The sequence below is a fragment of the Aphelocoma coerulescens genome, chromosome 4 (genome assembly GCF_041296385.1).
Source record: "Aphelocoma coerulescens isolate FSJ_1873_10779 chromosome 4, UR_Acoe_1.0, whole genome shotgun sequence".
NCBI classification, from domain to species: Eukaryota; Metazoa; Chordata; class Aves; order Passeriformes; family Corvidae; genus Aphelocoma; species Aphelocoma coerulescens.
In genome coordinates this window covers 63,678,330-63,704,664 of record NC_091017.1, presented here as the reverse complement: position 1 = coordinate 63,704,664, position 26,335 = coordinate 63,678,330, and the positions used below count along the sequence as shown (strand labels likewise).

The window sequence follows — 26,335 nt, the reverse complement described above, 5'->3', positions numbered from 1 at the left end:
GTCTTCCAAGAACCTAAGACTGTTATGGTACTTTCTAGTCAGATAATTCCTTGTAGTGCATAAATACATGTAATATCAATTAATTTTTTTTTTATTTATGACGTCAAAATGTCAAAGGTTTATATAGATTTGGGTTTGAAAGTATTTTAAATACTACTAACAACTTCTAGCCTTTAGTTAGTTACAATACACAGCACAATAATAAAAACATGCTGCAGATACAGAGCAGAACTCCACTATTCTAGCACCGTACAAGAACAGAGAAGGTGGCCCCAGCCCCAAGAACCTTACAGTTAAGGTGCACATTGTGAAGACAAGGTAGTATGAGCATCAGTAACCACCTAATTTTATGAGCATAAAGCTCAGCAAAGGATCAATATACCTGTGCATGAAATAAGGCAGATTGCACACCCTGAGTCCTGGGCTGCTACCTCTTCCCACACCATCAAGTTAAATGCAAGTTTGGGCATGTATGTCTACGTGTTATGTTTAAGTGACAGCACTGTGGACATACCTAAAGATAAAGGACAATAGAGGGATGCAGACCCTTTACATCATAAGGGTGTATTCAGCAATAAGGTACTATTTGGCAACAGAAGGCAACTTTTTCAGCCCAGTTGTTGCCTAGTTTTTGAAAGCATCAGAACCAAGAAAATTGTTATGGGACATAATGGATGAGCTTACAGGCAACTGCTCTCAGATGCTCGGGGTCATTGTGGAAGAAAACAAGGCCATGCTTGTTTGAAGATGTAACAAGTGACAATCAAGACACTATTGTCAGGTACTGTGAGTTCCTGAGCATTTATAAATGCACTGTTCTTTCTCAGCTCCATGCACTACTGGCCTAATTTTAAGTTTACTGATAATTTCTCAGCAAAATACAACTTCACTGTGGTTAATGAACTATCCACAGCTGAAAACCGGATCTATTTAACCCCAGATTCACGGCTGTACAGACTTACATGCTCACTGCCAAATGCTAACTATAACCTAGTTGAAGCTACTGTTTAGCTACCATTTAGAACATACTCAGTATCAAAAAGCACTCTGCACCCTTCAAGCATTCTTTTGGTTAACCAAATTAGTGGTTGCAAACAAATAAAATATTTACTCTGTACTGCATCCAAAACCAGTGTTTCTTTATGTAATCTGACTGATGAGCAAACACCAAAGCCATGGAGATAATAGCCGCAGTTCAGACTTAGCAAAATGATGCCCCCAGCTTATGCCACTTAGCAGTAAAATACATACTCTAAAGACACAAACAGAAATGAGCCCACTAACACCTAATTTAACTGTATCTTGAAAGCACAGTATAGTAACCCAGCCAAGAGATTTCTGTTGGCATTTGAATGAAAGGACATTTGTCAATACCGATTAACCTCTGGCTTTTACCTGCTAGTTTTCAAAAAGATGCTTCTGTTGCTTCACAAGCCACAAGGTGTCACAGTGGCTCAAGTGGTAGGATTCTTGTCAGTCCAGACACGCAGGTTGTGGCTTCAGGTTACATACCAGAGCTAACACCGCTCTGTACGAGGAAGTCTGTGCTACACTGCATGTTTAGAAGTGCAGCCCTTTGGATGCAACAATCAGTCAAGGTGCAACTTGGTTGCCTCAGGATGTTTTTTATATGGGCATTAAATACTCTAACAGCACTGTCAGGGAAGAGAAGTACTTGGTGTGCTGGCATCTTGACCAATCTTTTTACTTTGTATTATTAATTCTGCCAGTGTTAGAAGTACTGAAAAGAGTTGAGCTAATCATTCATATCAAAGAAAAATTTTATGAATTCCACTTTGTTCTACCAAGGGTTTCTTAGGAATTAGTAACAATTTATTTGAATGCACCAATTTTTCAAATTTAAGACATATTTTTGCTCATCTTTCACAACAAGCAGTGTGCTACAAGCATGTAATATGCTGCTAAAACCATATGCTGTAGTTGGTCATATATTGTGTGTTACTCTTTTGCATCCTTGACTGGATGAGCACAGATGGAGCTAGAGCTTAAAATGCCAGGAAGCTTAGAAAATTTTTACCATTTTTCTAATGTAATTGCACACTAAGCAGGATTCCGTTCCGTGAAAAATTATGCATATACATCATATTTACTGACTTGTAATTTTCCCATTGCAACCAGCCATTGTTATTAATTTGCTTTACATTCATGCACCAGTCAGTCCTCACTGCAAAGCAATCAGAGATTCTTCTCTTGTGTATTTAACTTCTAAGTATCATGGTTCTATTTGGGAAGTAAACTCAAAACAGGAAACACTGCCTCTCAGCTTAGCCCATATAAAATAAGCAAATTCTTTCAAGAATGGTTAACAAATTGATATTTGCATTCTGCAATTATTTGTAAGAAGAAAATTCCATTGCTCAAACATTCACAGAAACGCATAAAGAGCATGAACATAGCCAAAGCAAATTCACTGCTAAACTCAAGTGAATTGTCACGGAAATTTTTCATGTAGTATTTGTTGCACTCAGGTAATGAACATTTACCCAGTGTGTTGGCTTTTCATGTCCCATTATTCATGCCAACACATTCATTAAAATGGGCCTATGCTATTTAACATAATCAGCAGTGTGCATAGGTGTGGCCTTCAAAGAGTTATTACCACAGTTTACAGGCATGCTGTTCATAAATACAAGCAGAACCCCAGTCAGTGCAAAATGCCAAGTTTCCCAAAAAACATATGGTAATTTTTGCTGTGTAAAATGGATAGATGCACTATATAATGCATAATTGCATCACATTATATCTGAACTTCTAATTGCTTAAAACGATACTTCAAATCACATCAACATTATTACCTAATTACCCTAAGGGTTAACTGATACTCCAGTGATTAAGTCTAGGTGGAGGTGATAGAGCTATTGTATTGCTTTCATCCACTACAGCAAAAGGTATGGCTGCAAACACACATATCAAATCCATATCCTGTGAATGCTTTCAACATCTTATTATGGAGAAAAAAGGTGGAAAAATGAACACCAAAAGGAAGGAGGTCCCTCTTGCAACAGGCTGAACAAGAATTATTTTCATTTGCTCTAAAGGAACTATTTTATATCAGCTCTTTTCCTTTGACATTATTGTGATGCAAAGTAGAGTAACATGGTAACATTTTTGGTATTTAAACTGGCTACAAGAATTATGGAAGATGGTGAGTGACAGTAATCTGAAAAGGCAAGTTACTATCAGAATGTGAGGGAGTAAAACAGACAGCTGTAGGCCTTTCTCCACTGCCAAATGACCCATGCATGAGACTTTTGTAAACCGCAGAAAGGAAAGATAGCATTCTAGGTGTGAGGCATTTCATATTCCCTTTTTCCACCTATAAAATGCTGTCCTGGTTGCAAACCTGGAGGCAAAACAGGTGTCATGCCTACCTTGCCCACCTCACCTTGGAGCACATCTAGTCCATAGATGATGGTTAGGAATGCTGGTGCTGCTGAGTGCCTTCCTAAGGGATGAAGTATGCTGAAGGTGCTTCAGCATAAGAAGAAATAAAAGGAAAAAGTTTCACTCTATTTACTTTCCTTTTTCTGAGCATTTTCCTCTCTTCAAGTAACTACTGTGTTTAAAGATTTAGAATATTTCCTTTTGTATAATGCAGTCATTAATATCCCAGAAATCTCTTTGTAACCTGCTCTAGGACAGATGGCAGCTATTTGTCTGATAAAATCTTCTGCTAATGGCTGAGGCAAAACTACACAACTGGAATAAAAAAAAATCACAGTAAGGTACATAAAATACTTCAAATGTGCAATGTGCTTAAAGTCATAATTTTCTCAATTTACTACTTTAGAAAATAACCTAATAAAAATTTAGCTAGGAAAAAAATAAATGTTTGAAAGTCCAAAAGGAAAGTAAAAAAAGTCCACTGCACATGTAATATAAGACTGCACATCATACTCAAACAGGGTCAGTTGTTTCTTCCACGTATTTAGTTTTTCAAGAATAAGTAAAGTGCATGTATGATTCAATCTAGTGAGTCGGCTTTAATCAGGGGGTTCCAAATATGATCACTTTTTAACACACATAATGTTTCTTTGTCCTTTGAATGCAACACATAAAGTCATCCAGCCAGGCACTGCAGTTCTTTTGGATGTTCTAGTCTGCAGCTAGCAGTTGGGTAAAATTTATGGGATCTAGACAGATACCAAATCTGCTTTATGTGAGTAATCTGATGTCAAAACTGTACCCAGAGATTAGGTTTCCCCTTCCCCTTTTTAAACACACATACAAATGATGCTCCTGCTTAGCTAACTAGGCTCGGCAAGCTTAGAATTGGGGAGGATGGATATCAACAGGTACTGCAGATTACATGTGACAGATTTACAGCAACATTCCAACTCATTACATGCTCCAAAGGATGCAAAGACCTAACTATTTGGCTTGCAGCTGACTGGACAGTAGATTTTAAGTACATTTAGAAACCTACGTAAAGCTATGGCTTTACTGCATCAGTTCTGAGTTTGCCATTCTGCTCTGGACAAGCACCTGAATGTGAATATTGACAACAGAAAGACCTTAGGGAGAAGTTCTAGTGTGATAGTTATATTTTGGCTGTAGTTATCAGAGCTCCTCATAAAGAAGTAGTCTGCTATGCTCAAGTCTCATGCTTCAACCCAAACCATTCAGTGAGTCTGTGATTGAAGTCTGTATGCTGAGGATGGGAACACCCCCTGGCCAGCAGCTTCAACATGGGCAATTGTCAATGCTGTAGAAACATCAAGGTGGTGCCAAGGTGACCTAAGTCTCATGGAGAGGACAGCCTGTTGCTGTAAAATTTATGGGCTTTGTAAAGAATCCACAGTACCAACAACTCTTGAATCCTGAAGAGGTGATAGGTTTAGAAACACACCAAGTCCTACTTCATGTTTAGTTCTGAAAAGGTCTCATTTTTCCAGAGCAGTTGGTTTTTCACTAAGCTTTTAAGGCATGGAAATGCTGGAATTGTTTCCAGAGGCATCAGCTGTTCCCATACTGAGGTTTAAGTTCTGCAGGTGGGTCTATCTGATTCCCTGTTACCTCAGAAGTACCAAGTGGACTCTTCAGCTTACATCAATAATTTAAAGGCTTTAGTTTAGTAGGGCATGGCTGTCAACCACAATGTGATAGAAACAGTATTCTGACCATAAAGTCCTTTGTCTCTGAAATTCTGACAGTAACCAAACACAGAAAGAACGTACCAGGGAACGAAGAAAGATTCAGGTCTAGGGAAAAGATTTTAGCCAGGGGTTTGGGGATTTTTCTCTCACTACTAATTTTTTCTAATAAGTAAAACCAATTGGGACCTGGCCAACAGATCCTGCCCTACCACAGTCTTTCTTGGAGACGAATTATCAGCCTCTTTGGGGCAACCTTGCTCCTGCCACAATCACCCCTCTAAAGCATCAAGCAGCCCAGCAACAACTTTTGGAAAAGAGCACCTGGAAAAACTGGGGATCTATCCTGACCTGTTTACACAGAACAGTGCAGGAATGAAGGCTCTTCTTGTGGAGGAAACAACCAAACAAAGTATCAGCATGAAATGCCTGTTTATAGTAGATATGCAACTTCTGGCAAAGAGATGAAAAAAAATACCAATTGAAGTAAGAAGTCCAGCTAAAAAATACTGCAAAGAGTTTAGCAACCTTACCCCTTTTTAAACAAAGAAAGTGTATATACCAAACCCAAACTATTTTCTTTTTTTATCTGATCTTGCAATCTTACTGCAGGCAAAACTCCAGCTTAAATAAGAGCACAGGACTGGGTCCTTGTTATGATCTCTATTTTGTTCTTTCTCACTAACCAACAGCTTCTATTTTGGAGACTAGATCTGCATAGTAAATCTTGTTTACATCAGGGAAAGATGAACTTTAAGGGTTTTTCTAAGTGGATTTACAGCTTAAAGAATAAAGAATGAAAAAGAGAAGAGTAGCAAAGGTTTAGTTATAGAAAATTATCTAATAAGCATCAGAGTGATTGCAGGCAAGACCCATTCTTACACTTTTGCACTGACTCTTTCTCCACCCTCACCAGCCCCTACCCCCAAAAGCGGCATGTGTGCAGTTTCCATTCTATTATATGACTTTTTCTTTGGAGGGGGGTGGGCAGGAGCAGCAAGATATCCCTCATCGTAAGCTAAGGATCAACATGTAAAGGAAGTGGAGTCTTTTTTTCTCCCGTGGCCTCATAAGAATTGTTAGTTTGCAACAATTTTAATTGAAAACAGCTGCAACTGAAATTTTTTTTAACGGATAAAAAACATGTATGAAATAAAAGACAATCAGTAAAAAGAACCCTGAATCCATTCTGAAGTCAGTGTCCACCTAAAGGCATTCAAGAGTTTTAACACTGACCTTTTTAGTTTCAGCAAAGCATGGTTCATAAGTACTCTCAAAATACTTTACTCATGTTCCTAGAATTGCTAAGTATTAGTGTATTTGTGGGTGAAAGAATATTTCCCCAAAATTACTTTGAGACAGTTTATGTGTTTTCCCCTCAACAAAACAAACTCACTGGATAAACTCAGACTTATGTACACAATATGAGAGATCTGTTTGCCATACTAAGTTGCTAGGCGAAGAAATGTGATGTCACAACACAGATTTTTATGACTAATCTATTAAAAATGCACCAGGAAGAAGAAGATTATTTCATCAGATAGCAATGTGAGGAAGAAAAATAAGACACTTTCATTAAACTGCAGAAAATTTGTTTTGCTTGTTTTACTTTAAATATTAGGTTGCATATGAATGTCTGTGTAAGCTTCCAGTTCATTTAGCAGCTTTTAAATAATCATAACACCCTCCTTTATTTTCCTTTTAATTTTCTTTATATATTTTTCCATCATGAAATCTGTTATATTCACTAGTTTAATAGGAGTTCAGTATATTTGATTAAGCTGATTGTCTTTAAAACAAATATGCTACTAATCAAGGTTTCTAGTCACCCTTAAAACACTGCTCTTAGCCAGAGGGAAAGCTGTGTTTTGCATCCAATGGTGATGTAAAGCATAATCTCTTGTAGTGACAGAGAGATACAGGTGAATTTAATATATTGTGATACACAAAATTTCTAACAATACAGGGGACTAAATAAACAAGTGAAAGGCTTGATAAATTTCTTTGATTACTGACAATAAAGCAACACCTCAAACTTTAAACTGTCAGCAACTTTAAGTGATCTATTCACAGCACACTGTAATGTTACTGAATAATTATATACAAAATATAGTCACCTTTTTTTAAGTGTGAGAAATTTCAAATGATTAAAAATTAGGACAGAAAAAGATTTACAACATCAAAGAGGGAAAAAGGTGCCTTTTTAAACATCAATTTTTGTGAAAAACAGAGACATTTAGCTATGTTGTGTATTGCTACCTAGAGCTTCAGAAACTCCTGGTTATGCCACAACAGGATTCCTTTCTTGAAATGTTAAACTAACAGAGATATAAAAAATATTAAGATAAACCAAGTATGAGTGAATGGGAATGAAATCCTCAAAACCACACACAGAGTGAAACAGCTGCATTTTGTTTAACCAGAAGTTAATCAACTATGAGAGAAGTAAGCAAGATTTATCTTTATATCTGCCAGAGATTATTAAACATTTAAATATTCATTTTACTTCTTTAAATAGGGATTGTTGATGCATTACAAAATGTCACTGGATGCTCCCCAAGTATTATTAAGAAAGCATGTATTAATTTAGAAAAAAGTATCACCGCATTAGATTTCTTTGAACAACTTTTAAGGAAGGTACACTGTTTAGTAACTCAGACTCCCTAATTTACTTTAGATCACATAAGAATTAGCTAGGTGGTGGACTTTTGCCAGTACTTACATCATAAAACCACCCCCTGCCTGGGTGTGATTGGAATTCCTTGCCTAAGAATGACCCTGAATTTAAAAAGGCAGTTGTAGGTTCTGTCTGAGGAGCCCATAAAGTTATAAGAAGTTTGGAGAGCAAAAGTTTGCACATCTAGCACAGGCTAAAGCTACTAATTCTTTACTTTCATGACTTCCATTTCTTCCTAAAGAAAACAAGAACAACAAAGATAGCTTTGCTGCATCTAAATGATCTTTCTTTATCACTCTGTACTTTGTCTGCTTAATACACTGAGCACATCCTTCACACTGACTGTTATTCCCTTCCACCCAATGCTGACAGAAACCGGAGTGGAAGCAGCAGATTTCTCAGAAGGGTCCCCAAACCCTGAGCCATTTTAGGGACACTACTACCACCCCAACATACCATCAACCCTGCTTCTGGAAGAGCAGGAACAGAAATGGCATTTACTGGTGGATTCCCCAATGGTGTTTCTACCAGCCTATTGGCTTTTTTGTTTTTTTTTTTTTAATAATTTCTCACCTACCTGAAAGCTTTGGAGAACTGTTACAGGAATTCACTACAAAGGGAAGGGAGAGGAGAAAACAGATAGACATGGCATACAGATACTTCGTCCATAGCCTCTCCATCCATCCTCTGTACAACTTTATTAAATTATGTATGTTTTGCTCTGCCTTGGAGCTTCTACCACTGCAAGGGACAGTAGAGAACCTGGCTCTACAGGGTTATTAAGAACATTTTTACTTTTTATAAAACCAAGGAAATCCCAAAGGCTTTCCATGGATGTATTTGGGATAACAGCTGTAGTTTCCCTTTTTTTTTCACGCATCTCCATTTGCCACTGTCTCTCTGCACAAGTTGGGTCCATGTGGAATCTGCTAGCTTGCTACCCCCAGTCTTTTGGAGAGTTTCTTTGTAATTCCTTTCGCCTTAAGCTGCTTTGCCTGTGCTCACCTACCCCCTGGGGCTCACAGAGCACAAGCAGCCTCCTTCAGAGACCAGTGCCTACATTATTCCAAAGACTGCCTGAAGAGAAACGTTCATGCAGTAAGCCTGTATCACCCAGAGCACAAGCACATTCCTTCCATGACATACTGGGCTCTGGGTTCAAAAAATTTAGAGCTAGTTACACATGCTCCAGAAGCCTTCACCTACCAATCCCAAACATGCTTGGAAGTGCATAAAATTGATACGAAACTTCCACTTCTGACCTGCTCAAGAAGCCAGCATTATTTTTTACAGACTGTCCACACCTAGTCACTCTAGTGTCCCTAGAAACTAGTTTAATTTTTTTGTTTGTTCATTAAGGAGATGTTTTAATTGAAGGATGAATGAGATGAACTGAAGTTAGCTAGAAAACACATTTCAATGGACAATAATGCTTACAACACAGAGCTCATAAACTGAAAAAACAGAGAACCAGAATACAAACACTGAACAATCACAAAGCAAAAGAATTTTTATTCTGAGCAAATAAAAGAAATGCTGGAGCATAAGGCCTTCATTAACTAAACACTGTCTGTCAAAGTAAAATGCTGCTGAAACCTAGCAAGGCACTCCTAGCAAGGAAGAGTGGGTTATTGCTTTTTGCCCACATCAATCCATCTGAATTTGTGCAGCAAAAATTGCAGTTAAAGGTGCTGAAGTTTAATTCAGCACATCTCAGCAACGAAGGAGGGGAAAGCTGTTTCAAAAGTCCCTCAAAAACTTTTCTAGTGTAACATCCATAAGGAAGCTACAATCAGGAACTGGTCAATTATTAAAAGTACCACTAAAATAATGTGTAAAAAGGCTAAGATAGCACTGACAGCTTTTATAAAGCTCTGAAGAAATCACTCAGTTATACATATTTGCTCTTTTCACATGAAAAAGTCTATAAATTATGCTATGAATATGTACAGGAATGCAAGGAACAGAGTTGCAGGACACTAACAATCAGTAGCAAACCCCAGGAACCTCCTCATTCTAAACGGCAACAACGCCCTGCAACCAACAACTTGGGGCAAAACTGACAAAACACTTGCCATGATTTTGGGAGCAAAGAGCTGCTTGGAGTTCTTAGCCAGCACAAAGTGTATTACCAATTACTCCCCAGCAACGTTTTAAGCCTGGCAGTGGTAACAGTGATAGAAAAGCAGTTACCCCGTGGCGGTACCCAATCAGAAAGCAGGTCACATCTCGTTAGCTGTATCATATACATTAAACGTCACAGATTCTCCACGGCTTAGCTGACAATTCAGGCATGTGTGTTTTATTTTATGATAACCTCATGTTATCTTAAAGAATCACAATACAACAAACAGATCAACCCGAGATCCTTCACCATGCTTTGTGGCATGAACCTGGCAGATATTTGCCACTGTATAAAGCCGTTTACTATAAAAGATTCATACTTTTTAAAAGTCTTCTCAGGGCACCACTAATAAACTACTATGAAAAATTGCAGCACCAAGAATGTTTGCTGCACAAACACAGACACATGGACAGAAATGCAGCCTGATTCACTTTCACTTCAGCAGACTTGAAAAGTGTGCTTTATTTAGCCATGTAAATAACAAGATGCAGCCCCCAATTTTTTTTTTTTTTTTTTTTTTTTTTTTTTTTTTTTTTTTTTTTTAATGACAAAAGCATTTCCCTGTCCCATTCAGTATATTCTTTGTAGTGGCTGATCTGGATTTTGAAGCCAGGGTGTACAAACCACTAACACATTATACAAAGCATAACCAACAGTGAATGTAGTTTACATTACTGGGTACTTTTGACAGCTATACGATAAAGTAGTGAACTGACCATCTCTCTTGCTAAAAGCAACAGCATTCTAAATGTAAACACAAATTTCTTTTGTTGGTTGTCCCAAACATTTAAGACTACTTTAAGAGTAGCCCAGGAATAAGTTTTTAAAACTCCGCTCCTCTTTTCAGTTATCATCCATTTTTCATTTTAACGAGTTTACAAAACAAAAGCAGAGAAATGTTCGTCTCTCCCCCTAAACCTGCAACATTCCAGAATTAATTTTGTGCAAAAGCCGAAGCAATACTTTGCAATATTATAGCTGTAAATGCCAGCAGGACAGATCCTGAGCAAACAACACACTAAGGCAAAGAAATTTCCTGAGACCAGCATTATAATCAATCCTGAAGTGCTGTACTGTAATTTCATGATTTCAGCCTAAGCTGGTATCTCCTCAAAGAGTTGCTCTGCGTGGAAACATAATGAGGGATTACCCAATTAAACTACTAAATTAATTAGGGTTCATGCCTGCATATACTGTACTGTCTAGTGGGACGCTTCAGCTGGAATTCGGGCTGAAACCTACCACGGTCCATGCACAGGAAAACAAGGCTGGGGGACTTACCTCCGTCCGCGACTGCAGCCTCTTGTTCATTTCATATATTCGGTACTCTGGTTGCACCATGTATGGTGTGTGTCTCCTATAAAATGGGCCAAAAGGAGAAGAATAGAAAGGGTCATGTGGTGTGCTGGACATCTTGCCTGCTTGCAGAGATTCAAGCTACACAGAGTATCATCAACATCCATACAGAGCACATGGGCTGTGTGTTCTTCACAGTACAAAGTAGCGGCGCGCACACACACACACACATCCAGGCTGCACGCACTGGCTGGGGACTGCTGTGGGAGCCCGCTCCGGCGGAGACGGGCGGGGGGGTGGGGGGAGCGGGAGCGCACAGGCTCCAGACACGGAGAGGGAGGCTGGATAGCTTCAGGCACCGCCGCTCGGTTTTAAAGCAGCAGTTTCTGGAGGGGTCATTTCCTGTCCGCGCTGCCGACTAGTTCAGAAATGCCATCCCCCCTCTCCGCCTGGCAGAGGTGCGGGTTGGGGTTCGCTGTCCCCCCGCAGGCCCCGCCGGAGCCGCGGCGGGCTCGTTAGCATATAGGTGGTTTAAAAGCTGCCTGAGCCAATCACCCCGCGGGTAATGTCAGAAATGTGATTACTACAAAATACATAAACACAGGCCACGGCCATCCCGCCGCGGGCAGCCGGCGCTTCCCCCGCGCCCGACGGCTCCGCTGCCCGCCCGGGGCGGCCGTGCCGCGCTGCCCGGGGCGGGGGGGCCGCACCCGGGGCACGGCAGGGAGGGCGGCCGGCACAAAGAAATAACCCCGCACGCCACACTTCACACAATGGAGAGCGCTCGGATGCCAGCCGCAGAAACCTCCCGCAAAATGGGAAAGCACAAAGGGGCGGGTGGCAGAGCGGGACCCCCGGACAAGCACCGGCAGTGCCCTTTGGCGTGGGTCAGCCGTACACAAATGGGTCATTTTAGACGCCGCTGTCCGGCGTAAAGGCGTCGGCAGCTAGGTGGGAGACTGCTCCCAGTTTTTAGGATCACTGCTGGGCATAAATCCAGTAGCGGTTAGAGAGCGTTGCCAGTGAATATCTAACATTGGGGAGGGGGGTCCCGCGGGAGGAGGGGAGAGCAAGCGGAGGAGATCACCCTGTGGAAGTGAGGGATGAACTTTATCTGTTGAATCATACTTGCAGGAAAGTGCTGGGAGCTGACACCACGTGAACGAAAAGTCCTCAAAATACAGAATAAACAAAATGGGCTCATCTGCTCAATGGGTAAGTGCAAGGTCTAGGAGGAGAGCCTTCAAATTACCTGTACGAAAAAGTCCTCGAAGCACAGACTGTGTCCTCATACACAGCTGTAAAGTATCAGGCATTATTTACAGTACGGAATAAATGTAAAAACAACAATAAACAGCGCTGAATTAATCTCTCATGTAAATTCATTCAAGCAAATGGAACCACTCTAGGAACAGATTTAGTTAACTAATATGATTAAGAGAATAACAATCAGCTGCAGCCACAACGGTTCTCAGTCAGGATGCTCTGCATGAACGCTGCGGGATCGCCCATTTCGCAGATGAGGAAATCAAGGCATGCGCCATTACTTTTTCTAAATTTTTGTAATAATCTCGAAAAATATTTGAGCATGATATGGCTTTACCCACTGTCAAAATTTCAATTCAAATCTGACTGAATGTTGGAATATTTTGAGACATATTTGAAAAATTCTAGTTTTCACAGGCATTTGGCTAATTCTGGAAAGTCTGAGCTCTCTTTTCAGGATAAAATATGAAAGTTCATACTTTATGTTCTACTGACCACTGATCTGGATCATAATTTATCTTTGCCCTACCAGTAGTTGTTTAGCAAAACTATTTCTGTATGTTCTTATGGAATAACAGTTTCCATAAGAAGTGACGTATTGAGCTGTTTTTATAGACTTCCCACAGCTTCTGTCACTAAACACAGAGACAACAGATAATACATGAGGAATGTCACTTCTCTCTTTAAGAGCACCCCAGCTCTGTAGCAATACTATACTGCCAGTCCAGTACCATCAGTGGAGGTGCTGAGTTTAATAAATAGCATGTGCAACGTTCGGCTCAATATTGCTGCAGGGACTGTGACATTGCTCTGCCAGGGTTCCCTGGCCCCATGAAAAGCCTGTAACATGGCTACACACCTAGGAGAAAACTTCCCTGCATCCACCTTGTACTCTAACAGATCCCAACAAGGTTATCTTAAAACCTAAAACCAAAACAACCAGAAAAAATAGAATTACAAGACTAATAAACACAATATTTATAGACAAAGTGTGACATACTTTAAAAAATGTAAAAAAAACCAACCAGAAATCTACCAAGTTACAGATTTTGCTTTCTTTGTGAAGCAAATCCGAAATAAAACATTTTTGCCCAAGAAAGGATGCACTGTTTTCTGTAATTAAAATGGTGGAATTTTGCATAGCTTGAAAGCTATTTCTGTTTTAAGGACTTTTTGATTAAGCTAAAATTCACTGTTTCCCTGAAGTTAAACATAGCATTTATATTAGTATTCTTATTTTGGCTGATGTGGGGGGGGGGGGGGGGGGGAAGGAAGGAGCAGTAGGATTTGCTTTCATGATTAGGAACCCTGAATACTCCCCTCAACCCCCTTATAAGAGCTTCTGTGTACGGGTCTAGCACAAAGCAAAAATATGCAGTGATATTTTAATAATTCCCATTGATTAACTGGCAAATTATCCCACACCTACAGCCCACCAGCAAGAACCAAGTCCCAGGGTAGGAGCCTGCTAATTACAGGCTCCGGCAGCTCTTCCAGTTGCCTGTTATCATCTAGAGTAGTGTGATGCGCAGAACAGTAAAACAGAAGGCAGAATCAAAGGAACATAAAGTTACAGGGATCCTGACAGTGTCATCTCGATTCCCACTTGGATCTTCTGCCTTTTAAGTTTTGTGTGTGCTCTGGGGGCGTGGGTTAGGGGGCGTGCAGCTGGCCCCATTGCCTGGGCTGCTCCAAACCCCCTGCACCACTGGCATCAAGCTGCTACCCAAAGTGGCTCAGGGGTCGAGGGCAAATGTCTGACCCAAGATTTAGGGCAGTCAATAAATTCCTTAATCTGGAAAACAAATTTAATGTGAGCAGAGGAAAAAAAGAGGTGGAGGGAAACAAGAGGAAGAGACTATTCTTCCCAAATCTGAAAATGAGTCTCCTCCTGTGGCTGTGCCTATGCCTGGCTACCAGCAGATGAGGAAACAGTGTGTGCAGAGCTGTCTTTACATGGGTGTATGCACGTGCAAATACTGCTGCACCTCAGAGTGGCGAGACTTACTCCAGCACCTGGAGGCCAGAAAGGAAGGACTGGGACTTGTCCTTGGTTCCCCAGTCCCCAGACCTGCACACTGCATTGGCTTACCCCAACCCTGCCTGGATGCTGCACACAAACACAAAACAAGACACCAGAGCAGAGAGAGGCCACCAGAGCAGAGGGACACAGGCTCGTGATTCCTGTCTGAGTGGACGTGTGCCATCAGACCCCACCAGCAGACACAGAGCCATGTTTTGTGTCCCTCTGGCAAGGCACTAACCACCACACAGCCCCTTGGCACCCAAGAGGAGGCGTGGGATAATCTGGCTGCAGTCTGGGTGCTGGATTGCCCTCTCCTGGGCAGAAACAGAAGGACCCACTCCAGTCAAGGACTCGCAGTGTGACAGCTCTGGAGGACAATTTCCCTTCATTTCAGGAGAAAGCATGGCTGTGGTGGAGCAGAAGGGTGCATGTCCTCTGCCTCTGCACCCACCTTTAGTGCCTATGAGTAGCCAAGTTGCGCTACAGTAGGAGCAAAAACCAACAGCAGAAACTTCCAGGACAAAAGCAGGGAGCCAGAAAGGGTGAACCAGAGCAGTTTGTTCATTTGTCCATGCAGGAGCACCTGGCACAGGAGTGGGAGGAGCACCTGGGAGGGCTCCTGTGCTGCCACTGCCACACCATGCCACAGACAGCCCTGTGGCACAGCCCTGCCGAAAGCACCACGTGCGGCTGAGGCACAGCCCTCGCTTTGCCAGGCTGACAACACAAGCAGCTCTGAAGGCTGCACTATTTTTAATAACCGCTTAGTAATAATAATAATGCAAAAAGTGATACAGCTGTAAATAGGTGTAATTGCTGTATTTATCCCTAGTATGTGTTGACTGTTCAGCCTCTGTCAGAAATCAGGTTTACAAGGATACATTTAAGGTGTTTTGTAGCTTTTGAAAGACAGTAGAGACTGATCTTAGTTAAAGATGCATAGCTTATGAAGAGATAAAAACTACAGGTACTTGAATATTGAGAATGCTCAAGTAAACATGATTTGTTTTTTAAAAACTAACAACACCACGTTTTCAAACTATCCTTTGTTTAAACAAAAGCCAGATAGCATTGAAGACTTCTGATGGAGTCGCCTTAGGTAAAAGAAAAAAACTGTTTTCCTGTGGATGCTCAAGAGTGACTAAATGAAATATGCTTATCAAAAGCTGGGATGCACAATGAAGAAACACCAGCAATACCCAACCATCTGTAATACATACTCAACTGCAGAGCTCAAACACAGGATTTTGACAGGCGTCAGGTTACTTCCATTCATTTCTACAGCTATAGAAGAGAGTGTACCAGATGCTTGGAATTTATAGGAAAACTAGAAGCTGTAATTTGTTTGCATTAAATATTAATACATTGGAATAAAAATATATTCCAGAAAACAGTGCCCTTTCACAGATAATTTGTGGACAGGAAACCAAATAAATCTGTTCTAGCCATTGTTAAAAATGTTGACTGAGCTCAGTGTACACTTCCAGATTTTTTCCAGGTAGATTATTTTTTATTATTGTTGTGATAATTTTCATTTTCTGACATTAATGAATGACATGATTATTTTTATCAGAAGGGTTTTTAAAAAATCCATAAATGGGGCCCACCAAAACTATTGTGTTTCAGAGTTTATAATGGCAAGAAGGGTTCACATCTTTTAAATGCTTCAGGCTTTTTGCAAGCTCAAGCCCACCTTGCATAAATTACATATAATTATAACTCAATACAAATGAAGATTCTAAGAATTCTCTTCCCCTGTTTAATCCTAGTAAATTAGAGTTACAGCTCCAGCACTCACTAGTGATGCTAGAAGTACTTCTAAATTTATGATAACACAGAAGGGATTTTAAATATTTTCAGTTCTTCAGTATACACAACATCTTTGTCCTCCATCAAAATGGATATTTAATTTTGTCTGTAAACTGTATGAATGCTCAGCTGAAAGCAGTCTTTGAGGAGCCTGCCCATGCCTGACTGAGCAATTTGTCTGCTTTACTCATCCAGTACCTGCACAGCACCTGAAGGACACAGAGCAGAGGAAGTAAACATGGAACAAATTTGAAGTGATGAAAATCTTATCTTGATGTTAACATTGATTGGCCTTCTAAATCCACCAAGATGTAGCAGAAAAACTGACTTACCATCTCTCCAATTAAGCCGTGGTAAACCGAGGCTATGTTTTAAGTGTCCTCTCTGTGCCACTGCAGAGGGATACTGGTCTGTAGGAGCTCCCAGCTGCAGTCCAGCTGCTCAGCTCACAGGAGATTCATGCTTTAAGCCTGAGTGGCTTCATTTTGTTCCTCACCATGCTGTCAGTGCAGCACCTGAGTGGACTTGGGCAGCCTCCATCTACCCTGCATCCCACCTGGGCACTGTAACTACAAAGTACTTTGTGACCATGTGAGAGGGACTACTGTTAGGGGAAATAGGTGCTGGGAGGAGAGGATGAGATCTCAAATGTGACATACTCAGCTATTGACCTCCAGGGGAGCTTCTCGGGGCTGCAGCAGCCTCAGGAGACCAAGGAATATCTGCCCATTGACAGCATCTACCACACTAGTAAAACAGCAAAGAGATTTAATATAGCTTGGTTTTGTTGAGTCTCTGAGGACGCCATGAAGGCAGCTTTTGAGAATCCAGCAGCTTCAAGAACACTTATGTCTTGTTTCGTTCCATCTCCCCACTTTCTTTCATATTGCACATACTTGCCCACAGCTCCTCTTGAAGCAGAATTCCTTTCCCATTAATCATACCTGCCTTGATAGCTTCCCACCCTACATATTCGGTTTCCCCTTCCCCACCCCCTGCCTGGGGATACATGCTGCTGAAGTTTGGGTGGATTATCACTGGAGACTGATGCTGGGAAGGGTAGTTTGAAGCAACTGAGATTCTCCACTCAAAGTGCTCAGCAAGTTTTGCTGAGTGTGTTTTCCCTGAAGAAAGTATGAAGAAGTGATGCTGAGGATGGTGAATTTAGAGCAGTCAAACAGGGGAAAGGAAGGGATGAAATTCGTGTAATTTGCCTTTGGCAGCCATCTCCCAGTGGCTGAGGAAGAAAACAGCCTTCAGCAGCAGAGAAGACAGTGCTGCAGTTTATAGCATTGGCAGACAGCCAAAAAAAAATCTCCAAAGAAGTGGTGGGGGAGGCTACAGGAGCAGACTGTGGTCTGGGAGACTGACCCTCTAGCAAAAAATCAGACAGGTCAGGAGAGAGGAAAGGGCCTGAAGCATCTGAGCCCCTTTCTGATATACTAGTTTCCCTTACAGACGAGCTAAATATGAATTAAATGCATGTGGCACAGTCACTCAGCTTTAATGTATTATGCAATTTTTTATTCCAAATTTCTTTAGTCTATCTCAGTCCAAAGCAAGAATCATTTTAACTACCCCTCAATATAGTAAGAAATAAACAACACTAACTAGACTTCAACATACTCGTTAAGCAACCCTTCCTCCCTAACCTGGGTCTTAGAACAGATATGTGAATATGAAAAAGAGATGCTCATTTTGGCTAGTGATTCACCTGACATGTTCATTCTGGGTGGCTTTTCCTACCTGGAAAAGCTTAGTATTCCTTCTCCATAACCAACTCCACCATACTGATTTACCTGTTACACACCTCACCGACTGCTCAACTTTCAGCATATTTCAATTAGTTGAAAGATTACTTTTTAAAGGACTCAACTGGGAGCACTCAGCTTTGGAGGCATTTCTGTTGAGTGCTAATTAGCAACTAGCTGACTGTCAACTTTTCTTCTTCGAAGAGAGGGTAGGGTTGGTGATTCCCGTCTGAATTACCTGGCAATCAAATACATGTTGAAATTTATTCATTAACTTATAATAATCATCCCTAGCTTCTTTGGCAATTTTCATCTTCAAAGCACTTTATAAACATTCATAGAGACACTGTGGTGATTAGCACTATGACAAAACTGTGCAACTTCCTGCATAGGGGTCTCTCTCCCTATTTTACAGGTGTGGAAGGTAAGGGAAGGTTGAATGACTGAGGAAGTCAATGGCAGAAATGTGGTTATACCTCAGGAAATTATGACTTAAGGATTTGCCTTTGGATCTTGCACAGCAGAGATGTACATACTAAGCAGAACAAGTCAGGGATGTACAGGAGAACTGGTGTGAAAGGGAATGATGCATGGAGAAATTATGTGCCTGGTACCAAGGTGGGATTCATTTATGACCGATTTGGAACTTGTAACTATGCCTTTACCATGTAACTGAAACATGGTCCCACCAAATCCTGGACTGCATTCAGCACGTTGTTTTGAACCAATTGTCATGCCTTGCTACAAAACATGCAGTGCCACTCTGTTTTATTTATTCAGTTATTTTAACACAAAGTCCCAACCAATTGCATAAAGAAATGTATGTTGAAAAAATATTATTTACTACACAGATTTTTTTCACTCTTTTATTTCATGTTTCTAATTTATACTCCATTTTTTGTAAAGATTTGATCATAAGCGTTTCGATCTTAATTTGATCTTAGACCTTTGTGCTTGCAAAACACAAGCCAAAACTTGCCAGGAAATGAAAGCATGCAGAATACAATTCATTGAGATTCTGGATATCACCATTTCAGGTACTCTCTCCACTGTTTTAGGCTGTACACTCAATATGTAAAAAAATGCAATCTGTTACTTGTATGCATATTTTGTAGACACAACATATTTTTTTAATTTGGCCTTTAAAATTTAAGTACTTGTTATCATTTTAAGTTTTTTAATTTGAAATGTTACCGTGCTCTGCAGTGCTTGAGTTTTGCCAAGGCCTTGTACGACTGCATAAATATGAGTGAAATAACCAGGAGTTTTGCTTGGAAAATCTGATTATGCTGCAAGAGCAAAATGTTCCAGCTCATGAAGACGAAAGACTGGCTGTGCCTCTCCTTTAAGTGAATAATGAGTTTGCACAGAAAAACAGAGTCTGAGGAAAATATATAAAGATATGTAAAAATATATAAAGATGAGCACATCTTTATCTCCTCTATCTCATAGATTCTGTTCTTTCTTCATCTCATACCTTCCAGGTATGCTACCCAGTTACCTATATCCAAACAATGACCAAAAAAGTGAACATGTATCTAATTCAGTATTTAAAACACACCAGACGCATCTTAAACAAGTCTGGCATGCACAAATTGCAGAGCGCATGGAAAGATGCTGACATCTCTGGAGAAGCAGCAGATTTGAGCTCCCTCTGACTTGAAACTTGGCCCACATCAGGAGCTGCTGTCTCTCATGGAGACAGGACACCACCAACCAGCTACTCAATGGCAGCAGATGCATCTCCCAGCTTCAACTCTCATTGCTAGCTTTGATTTCTGATTCTCAGAGTGCATTCTGCTCTCTGCTGTCTGCTGTCTTCCCAGCATCATCCCATTGCATGGATTCTGCAGCCATGCCAGGGTGCCTTTTATACTGGTGTATTAAAACCCCACAGTTTTAACAACACAATATTTTGTGCATGAAGTACAACAGCTTGTGGAATTCCTGTACATTTGCCGTATCTCCTTGCTTGTGGAGTTTGAAGTTTGAAGGTTATTGATTAGAAAGCTTTGTTTCTAATTAGACAAACAGAAAAAACCTCCAGAACCCTTTATTTTTGCTTGACACTCTACGCAGGGAACTGGCACAACACTCTGTCTGTAGCAGGCCTTCTTAAGTGCAAGTATCCCAGTAAATATTGCCTGGGTTTCAACATCTGGTTCACATTAAATAAAACTACAGATGTGAATCCAGTAAAGGTAGAAATTTTGGAGAGAAGATAAAAGTCTTTAAATTAACCATCAGGACATTTGTGTTAATTTGCAAAAGCCAAAAAAGCAAGTACAATTATCACAGGACCTGAATGTCTTAGCTAGAATGGGTAGCACAACAATGCCCATTATTTTAAAAACAACTAATCCTTAACATGATATGAAATTCTGGACTGAATTCGGGCATTAAGATTCTAAGTCACAATATTCTAGTTTCTTGCATTTTTAAACTGGTAATCTTAAGATTTGAGGAGAAGAATAAATGAAAGTGTGCGAGAAGGGACATTTAGTCAGCTAAAGAATTACGAACATAATGAGGACAATTACAGGGCTGTTTCACATTAACAGCATGAGCACTGAAAATTTCCTAAGTCTTCATACAACCTTTGTATTTCATGTATATACATATGTTATAATTGCACCCTAGTTAGTAAGATGCATTGCACAGAGATCAAAACAAAGGAGGTGTTCACACACCTGGAGCTAAGTCTGCCCTGAAATATGCCATTGAAAAAACCCAAACATTTAAACCATTTCACATTTTGATTAACTGAGTTTACATTTTCAGAACTTCTTTGCATTATGGGCCAGACCAAAGTGTTTGCCAGACATAGCTAAGCTCACTTAGGTTTTTCTAGTGAAGTAATAAAAAGAACAATGGGATGGGGGTATCAGGATGAGTATGTGACCAGTGTGTGCAGTCAGGTTCATAGAGGGACATATTCATGGGTTGTGTCCTTGCTGCTACTATTCCCTTTGCAGGGTAGGTAGTTTGTATATGATCTGCAGTCACACCTCCATTTGGCAGCTGAGGGTTCTCTATATAGTTTTAGGGAGCACATCTGATGGCAAATAAGTCAAAAGTAAAAATAGTCACCCCAAGACATAGTTTTTTTAAGTATTCAATACTTAAACTTCATTTTTATTAACTTGTACAGAGGAAATATTTTAAAATCAAGTTCAGTTGTTGAAAACTTATCCAGACTAATTTCTGTATGTTTACTGCTTTTACCTCTTTCACTCTTCCCAGAAGGTCTTAGTTGTAACTATATGTGCTATGGCACAATTTTAAGCATTTGACACTTTTGAAATTCTAAAATTCAAATTCTAATTAATGTCCTTGATTCAAAACAATCAAATTGAGTCACTGGGAAAATCTTTAGAGAAAAAGTAGGCGTTTACAAAGACAGAGGTTACACTTGGCATAGTCTCAGTGTGGCAACAAGGCTGTAATATAAAAAGGAGAGACCCCTTTGCCTCATCTTCCAAAGTTTTTATTTACGTGTATTTGGGGTTGTCATGCATCTCTCACAAACATTCTTCAAAGAGACTGCTCGTTATGATGAAGAGTTAAGAGGTGAGACTGAGTTGGGAGACTGGAATAGCTGAGTGACTGTACTAGCTATTTCTTACATTTTTACAAGGTGTGGTGCTAAATGAATTTTAACAACCCAAAATTTAAGTTAATGGTGTTTCTTGAAAGAAACTGGGAGCATATATCATGCATACAGCTTGACATAATTTATTACTAATTTCAGAATGTCATTTCCATAGGCATATTTTGTGCAAATCATATTCCGCCATTCCTACACATATCATAAGGGCATGGGATCAGTGGAATCTGGTGGTGTGTATCAAGGCAGACACACTCTCCAGTGTGTTTGGGACACTGATTGCCCAGCTGTTCAGACTGATGTCTCTAAACTTTCATATGTAAGTTCATGAAGCCAGGTCTTCTTCTGCTGGCAGTGAGGTAAAGGGGCAGGCAGCACATCCCATTGTTCTCCCAACACCCAGATAGAGCATCACTGCAAGGCTCACCCATGGGATCCTATCCTGCAATGTAGACATAATCCTCATCATACATAAGTTAATACTCATTAGCAATGGACCACAGTTAGGGACAGGCTATTTCACAAAGGCTGGAAAGTATAGTTCAGTTCAGCCAAAGGCAAAGACACAAAAATGCTTATTTTGCTAAATCCTAATGAAGCTTCTTCTTCATCATAATCATCATCATCCTGTGCAGGGGCGAGCATCATCATTCTCCTGATACAAACTCACCTTTTTCATCTGTTCCATTTAATTCTCAATTTTCATTTCCCTCTAATAGTCCGTTCCTTGCAACTTATCCTGAACCAAAATACGTCTATCTTCCCTTCAATTTCAGATATTTCTGAAACACCTACTAACTCTTCCCCTGCCACTGTTTTTAGACCTCTCCTCCTACCCAACATCTACTCTGTTTCAACACTATTCCTCCATCCTTCATCAACATTTACTCATCTTTCTTCATCCCCTTGACAAGTCTCAGCACTTCTGGCAAAATGCTGGGGGAAGCTGCAGCACACAAACCTTGTTTGGTCACAGCAGCCCAATGATGTATTGTGCGTCATCAGTCCCACAGAAACCCTGAAGGACATAAATATGGTAATGGCAGCCAGCCCAGAAGAAGCTATCAGATCTGTTGATATTCTGCCAGAGTTTTGTGGGAGATCAGGAAAGGTAAGGGGGAGTACATGAGAAATCAGAGAGATAAGAAACTTGGAATCATATGGAAATCAGTGGAAAGGGAAAAAGCGTTGGACTTTATGGTTTTGTTTAGGTTTTTGAAAAGGCAGTGATTTAAGATGGAATATTTTTATTTTATAGGAAAGCAAAGTGCTGGAGGTTAAAGTTTGATACCAGGTTCACTGTCAATGTGAAGATGTACTGAAAGTTTACTCTACTGCTACTGTGATCAATCATCTGAATTTAGGTCACAGTTCCTTGAAATATTATTCAAGACTTGGATATAGCCAGAGGAAAGAGAGGAGGGAATGGTATCCACAACAGGATCTATGTGGCTTGTAGTCATCCCCATTTAACCCAGAGTTATGTCCATTCAGGTGTTCAACCAACTCCCACTCTACTGTTAAGCCAAGTAGGTTACAGGCTTCTGTTTTTCACTAATACAAAAGCTTAGTGGTGGTGTGGGGGACGTGCCCCATCTTGTGTATTGTTCCTTCATGAGAATTGATCCTAATTTTAGAACCCTTTAATAATTCACAAATAATGCCCTGGATTTTAATTTTATTTTTACTCCTTAATCAATGATTGAAAATCTTACATTCAAAAAGTTCATTTAACAATATTGCCCAAACTAACCTAGAACACACATGCAGACAGCTCAGATGAGTTTCAGACAAACATCTGAAGTTTTGAATTGTAATTTGAGCTTAAAATCCTGCCTTTTCAGATTTCCTATTCTTGGTGAAAACTGGACAAAGAAATACCAAAATAAAATGGGAACACTTTGTCAAGTAATTAAAACCACATAAGATCGCATAGTTAAGAAAAATACGTGGCATAAGAAAGTTTTCTGTTGACTGTTGCAAGGCATCAGTTACTTCTGATTCTAAGTACATGTCTCAGCTGTCCTAAGCCCACTTTAAGGAGCAGGTTTATAATGGGGTGTTTCTTATGGCCAGGCTGCAAGGTCTTGCTTCATCTGCAGGAGATCAAATACCAGATAATTGCAAAGCAGGAGAGGACAGGCCCCAATGCAGTTTCTGTTTGCTCTGATCCAGGCTAGCTGCTGCACAGGACAGGACGCGTTCTGCTGGTCAGCTTAGACACACTGTATTTACAACTGTCATTTTATACAGGTAATCATTAATTTTACACTGTCAGTCACTCATTTTCACAATTCTGGATCTTTTATTTTCCCATTTTTTTTATTTTCTGCAGCAAATATGTGTATTTTACAGACAGCAGTTGGTGTTTTAACTACTCATAATTCAGTTTTGAGGGTTATGAACCTTTAATAAATCACATCTTCTGGAGCAATATTCAAATTCAGACATTTAATCCCGTGTTATTGAAAGTTAGTCTCCATTACATTGTGCAGTATATTCCAGGTAAATGCATTATGTGTTGCCTGATTGACTTTAGCAAGTCTTTATAAGAGCATGTTTAAAAACCAGGTCAGCAATAACTTAGCCTATATCTATCTATATTACTTGTTGTGTTTCTCCTTTTTTTTTTTTTTTTTTTTAATCTGACCAGCAGAAACCTGGTGTCCTCATCTCAGCCAGCTGTCATTATCCCTTGGACATTGAATCCTGCTGCTTCTTCTGTGTTCTGTATTTGACTCTGTGACTTCTCCCAAAGGAAGAGCAGAGCAATGTCTTCTTAAATATTAAGCTATAATGTCGTGTTTATGGCAAGCTCCTAGGAGCTGTGAACCCCTTAAGCAGAAGAGGGAAAAAAAGTTACGTTTCCCACTTTGTAAGCCAGAGCAATTGAATAAACAACGGGTGGAGGCAGCACCATTCCATATTTATGTGGAGACAGTGGGACAGTGAAACACATACCAAGAGAGTGTTGAATGTAATAATCAAAACCAACAGTGGCATACAATAGACCACCCAAAACACAGCTGTAACAGTTTTTCAGCTCTGCCATGGAAACAATGAATAGAAACAACAAGCAGAATAGTTTTGAAAATAGCATTTCTACGTCTCAAAGTAGAATCTTAAACTTTGAACCAACTGGGATAGTATTTAGAATTTTTTTGCGGATATAACTTTTGCTGTGTGAGGTCAGCTGTGCTAACAGCACATAGACCCTAACACAGTGATAGGTTATTGTCCTGTGTAGGAGGTAGGTATGTCACAGAAGCTGCTTTAACTGGATATTTCGTGGTATTTAAAGAATTGCATTCAGAGGTAATTGCTGTCAATACTTAATAAGAACGACCATTATTTTATATCATACAGACATTATTAAATTAAAAAAATAGATTTAAATAGTTTTGAAGTCTTTTCCATTTTCATTCTGCTCAAGAAATTATGAGCTACCTGGAAGCAAAAACACTTTATTCCAAATCTGTGAAATTATGACCAGAGTAATTTAGCAGAATTTCCCTTACAAGCCTTTGGTGTGCCAACCTTTGGTATGCCAACCTATGGTTTGGCAGATGTGCACTAAGAAAAGGTCCAGTTAATCTGCAGCCTGGAGTGATCATTGTTTAGATTTCCAGGGAGCCTCTGCAAGACTGACCATGATCCTGTGGGGTGGCTTGTGGGGCCGCCTCCTTTCTGCTGATGCTGAGTGTCAGTACTCAGGATTTTCTTATCATAGGGGAAGGTTCTTCAGTCCATGTGGGAACTTTGCCAGCCCTGTCATATAATATTCACTACACTTTATCCCAAAGCTGCCTGAATAAGAAATTATCTTTTTTCTCATGACCTGTTCTAGAAACTTCACCAGTATAATACGCCTCCCAAATGGAGGCACCTATTTTTATACTGACAAATTCCTCTCCTATATAATAGGGCATAAGTGCTTCTGGTTTTGCATATGAGCTCCAAAACATAGCAAGAATAATGCTAAAATTTGTGAATTTCTCAACTTCGGAGTGCCTCAGTGATTAGTCGCCCAGCTTTAAATACATAGACTTTGATTTCCCTGGGCTGTTGCTCATCAGCTGCTCCTTCAGATTTCATCTGCAGTGAGAACTGTCAGTGCTTCAGATACCCATACCCTAATTTTCAGAAGCAGAGCCAAGAAATTATATTGAAGCTTAATAAAATAAAGATTTTCCCTATTCCAGGTTGAGGGAAATATTTGGAAGCATCAGGAAGAAAGACATGGGAAATAACTGAGTGATGAAATCCTTTGCCTAAAAGTGTAAAAGCCTGAGGTGCAAGGTTCTTCTCTGAACCAAATGGTTCAAACCCAGATCTTCTCAGTATTGGTTGCATAGAGTAGTAGCATATCTTTCTCTTATTTAAAAAAATTTTTCCCAGTTGAAGTGAGACTTTCCATCCAAAGCAAGGGTGAATCTAATCCTATTTTAAAAAGTTTTGATATGGCAGCACTTTCCTTTGACCCCTTTCTTCTCTCCTGCTCTCCCCAAAACTTTTGACAAAAACAATCAAAACCTAAACTAGTTCTTACCTTAAGCTTGACAGATGAAAAAGTACTTTCAGAAGGTGGTTATCACACAGAAAAAGAAAGAAGTTCACTTAAGTTTGGTGAGCCATATAACCACTAAAGGCTATTGGCCATCTTC

The 26,335-nt window shown here is 40.0% G+C and overlaps 1 protein-coding gene across 10 annotated transcripts in view; it reads right to left on the bottom strand.

Annotated features, from left to right (window-relative positions):
* Nucleotides 1-26,335, bottom strand: part of LDB2 (LIM domain binding 2) — a 264,065-nt gene that overhangs the window by 202,351 nt on the left and 35,379 nt on the right. For 8 of the 10 annotated variants that reach the window (XM_069014367.1, XM_069014369.1, XM_069014368.1 and 5 more), the window contains exon 1: nucleotides 11,198-11,453. In XM_069014367.1, the coding sequence (XP_068870468.1) occupies nucleotides 11,198-11,329 (132 nt within the window). In that variant the 5' untranslated portion in view covers nucleotides 11,330-11,453. Of the gene's footprint in view, nucleotides 1-11,197; nucleotides 11,454-26,335 lie in introns of those variants that run through there. The other 2 variants (XM_069014373.1, XM_069014372.1) reach the window with 2 other exon arrangements.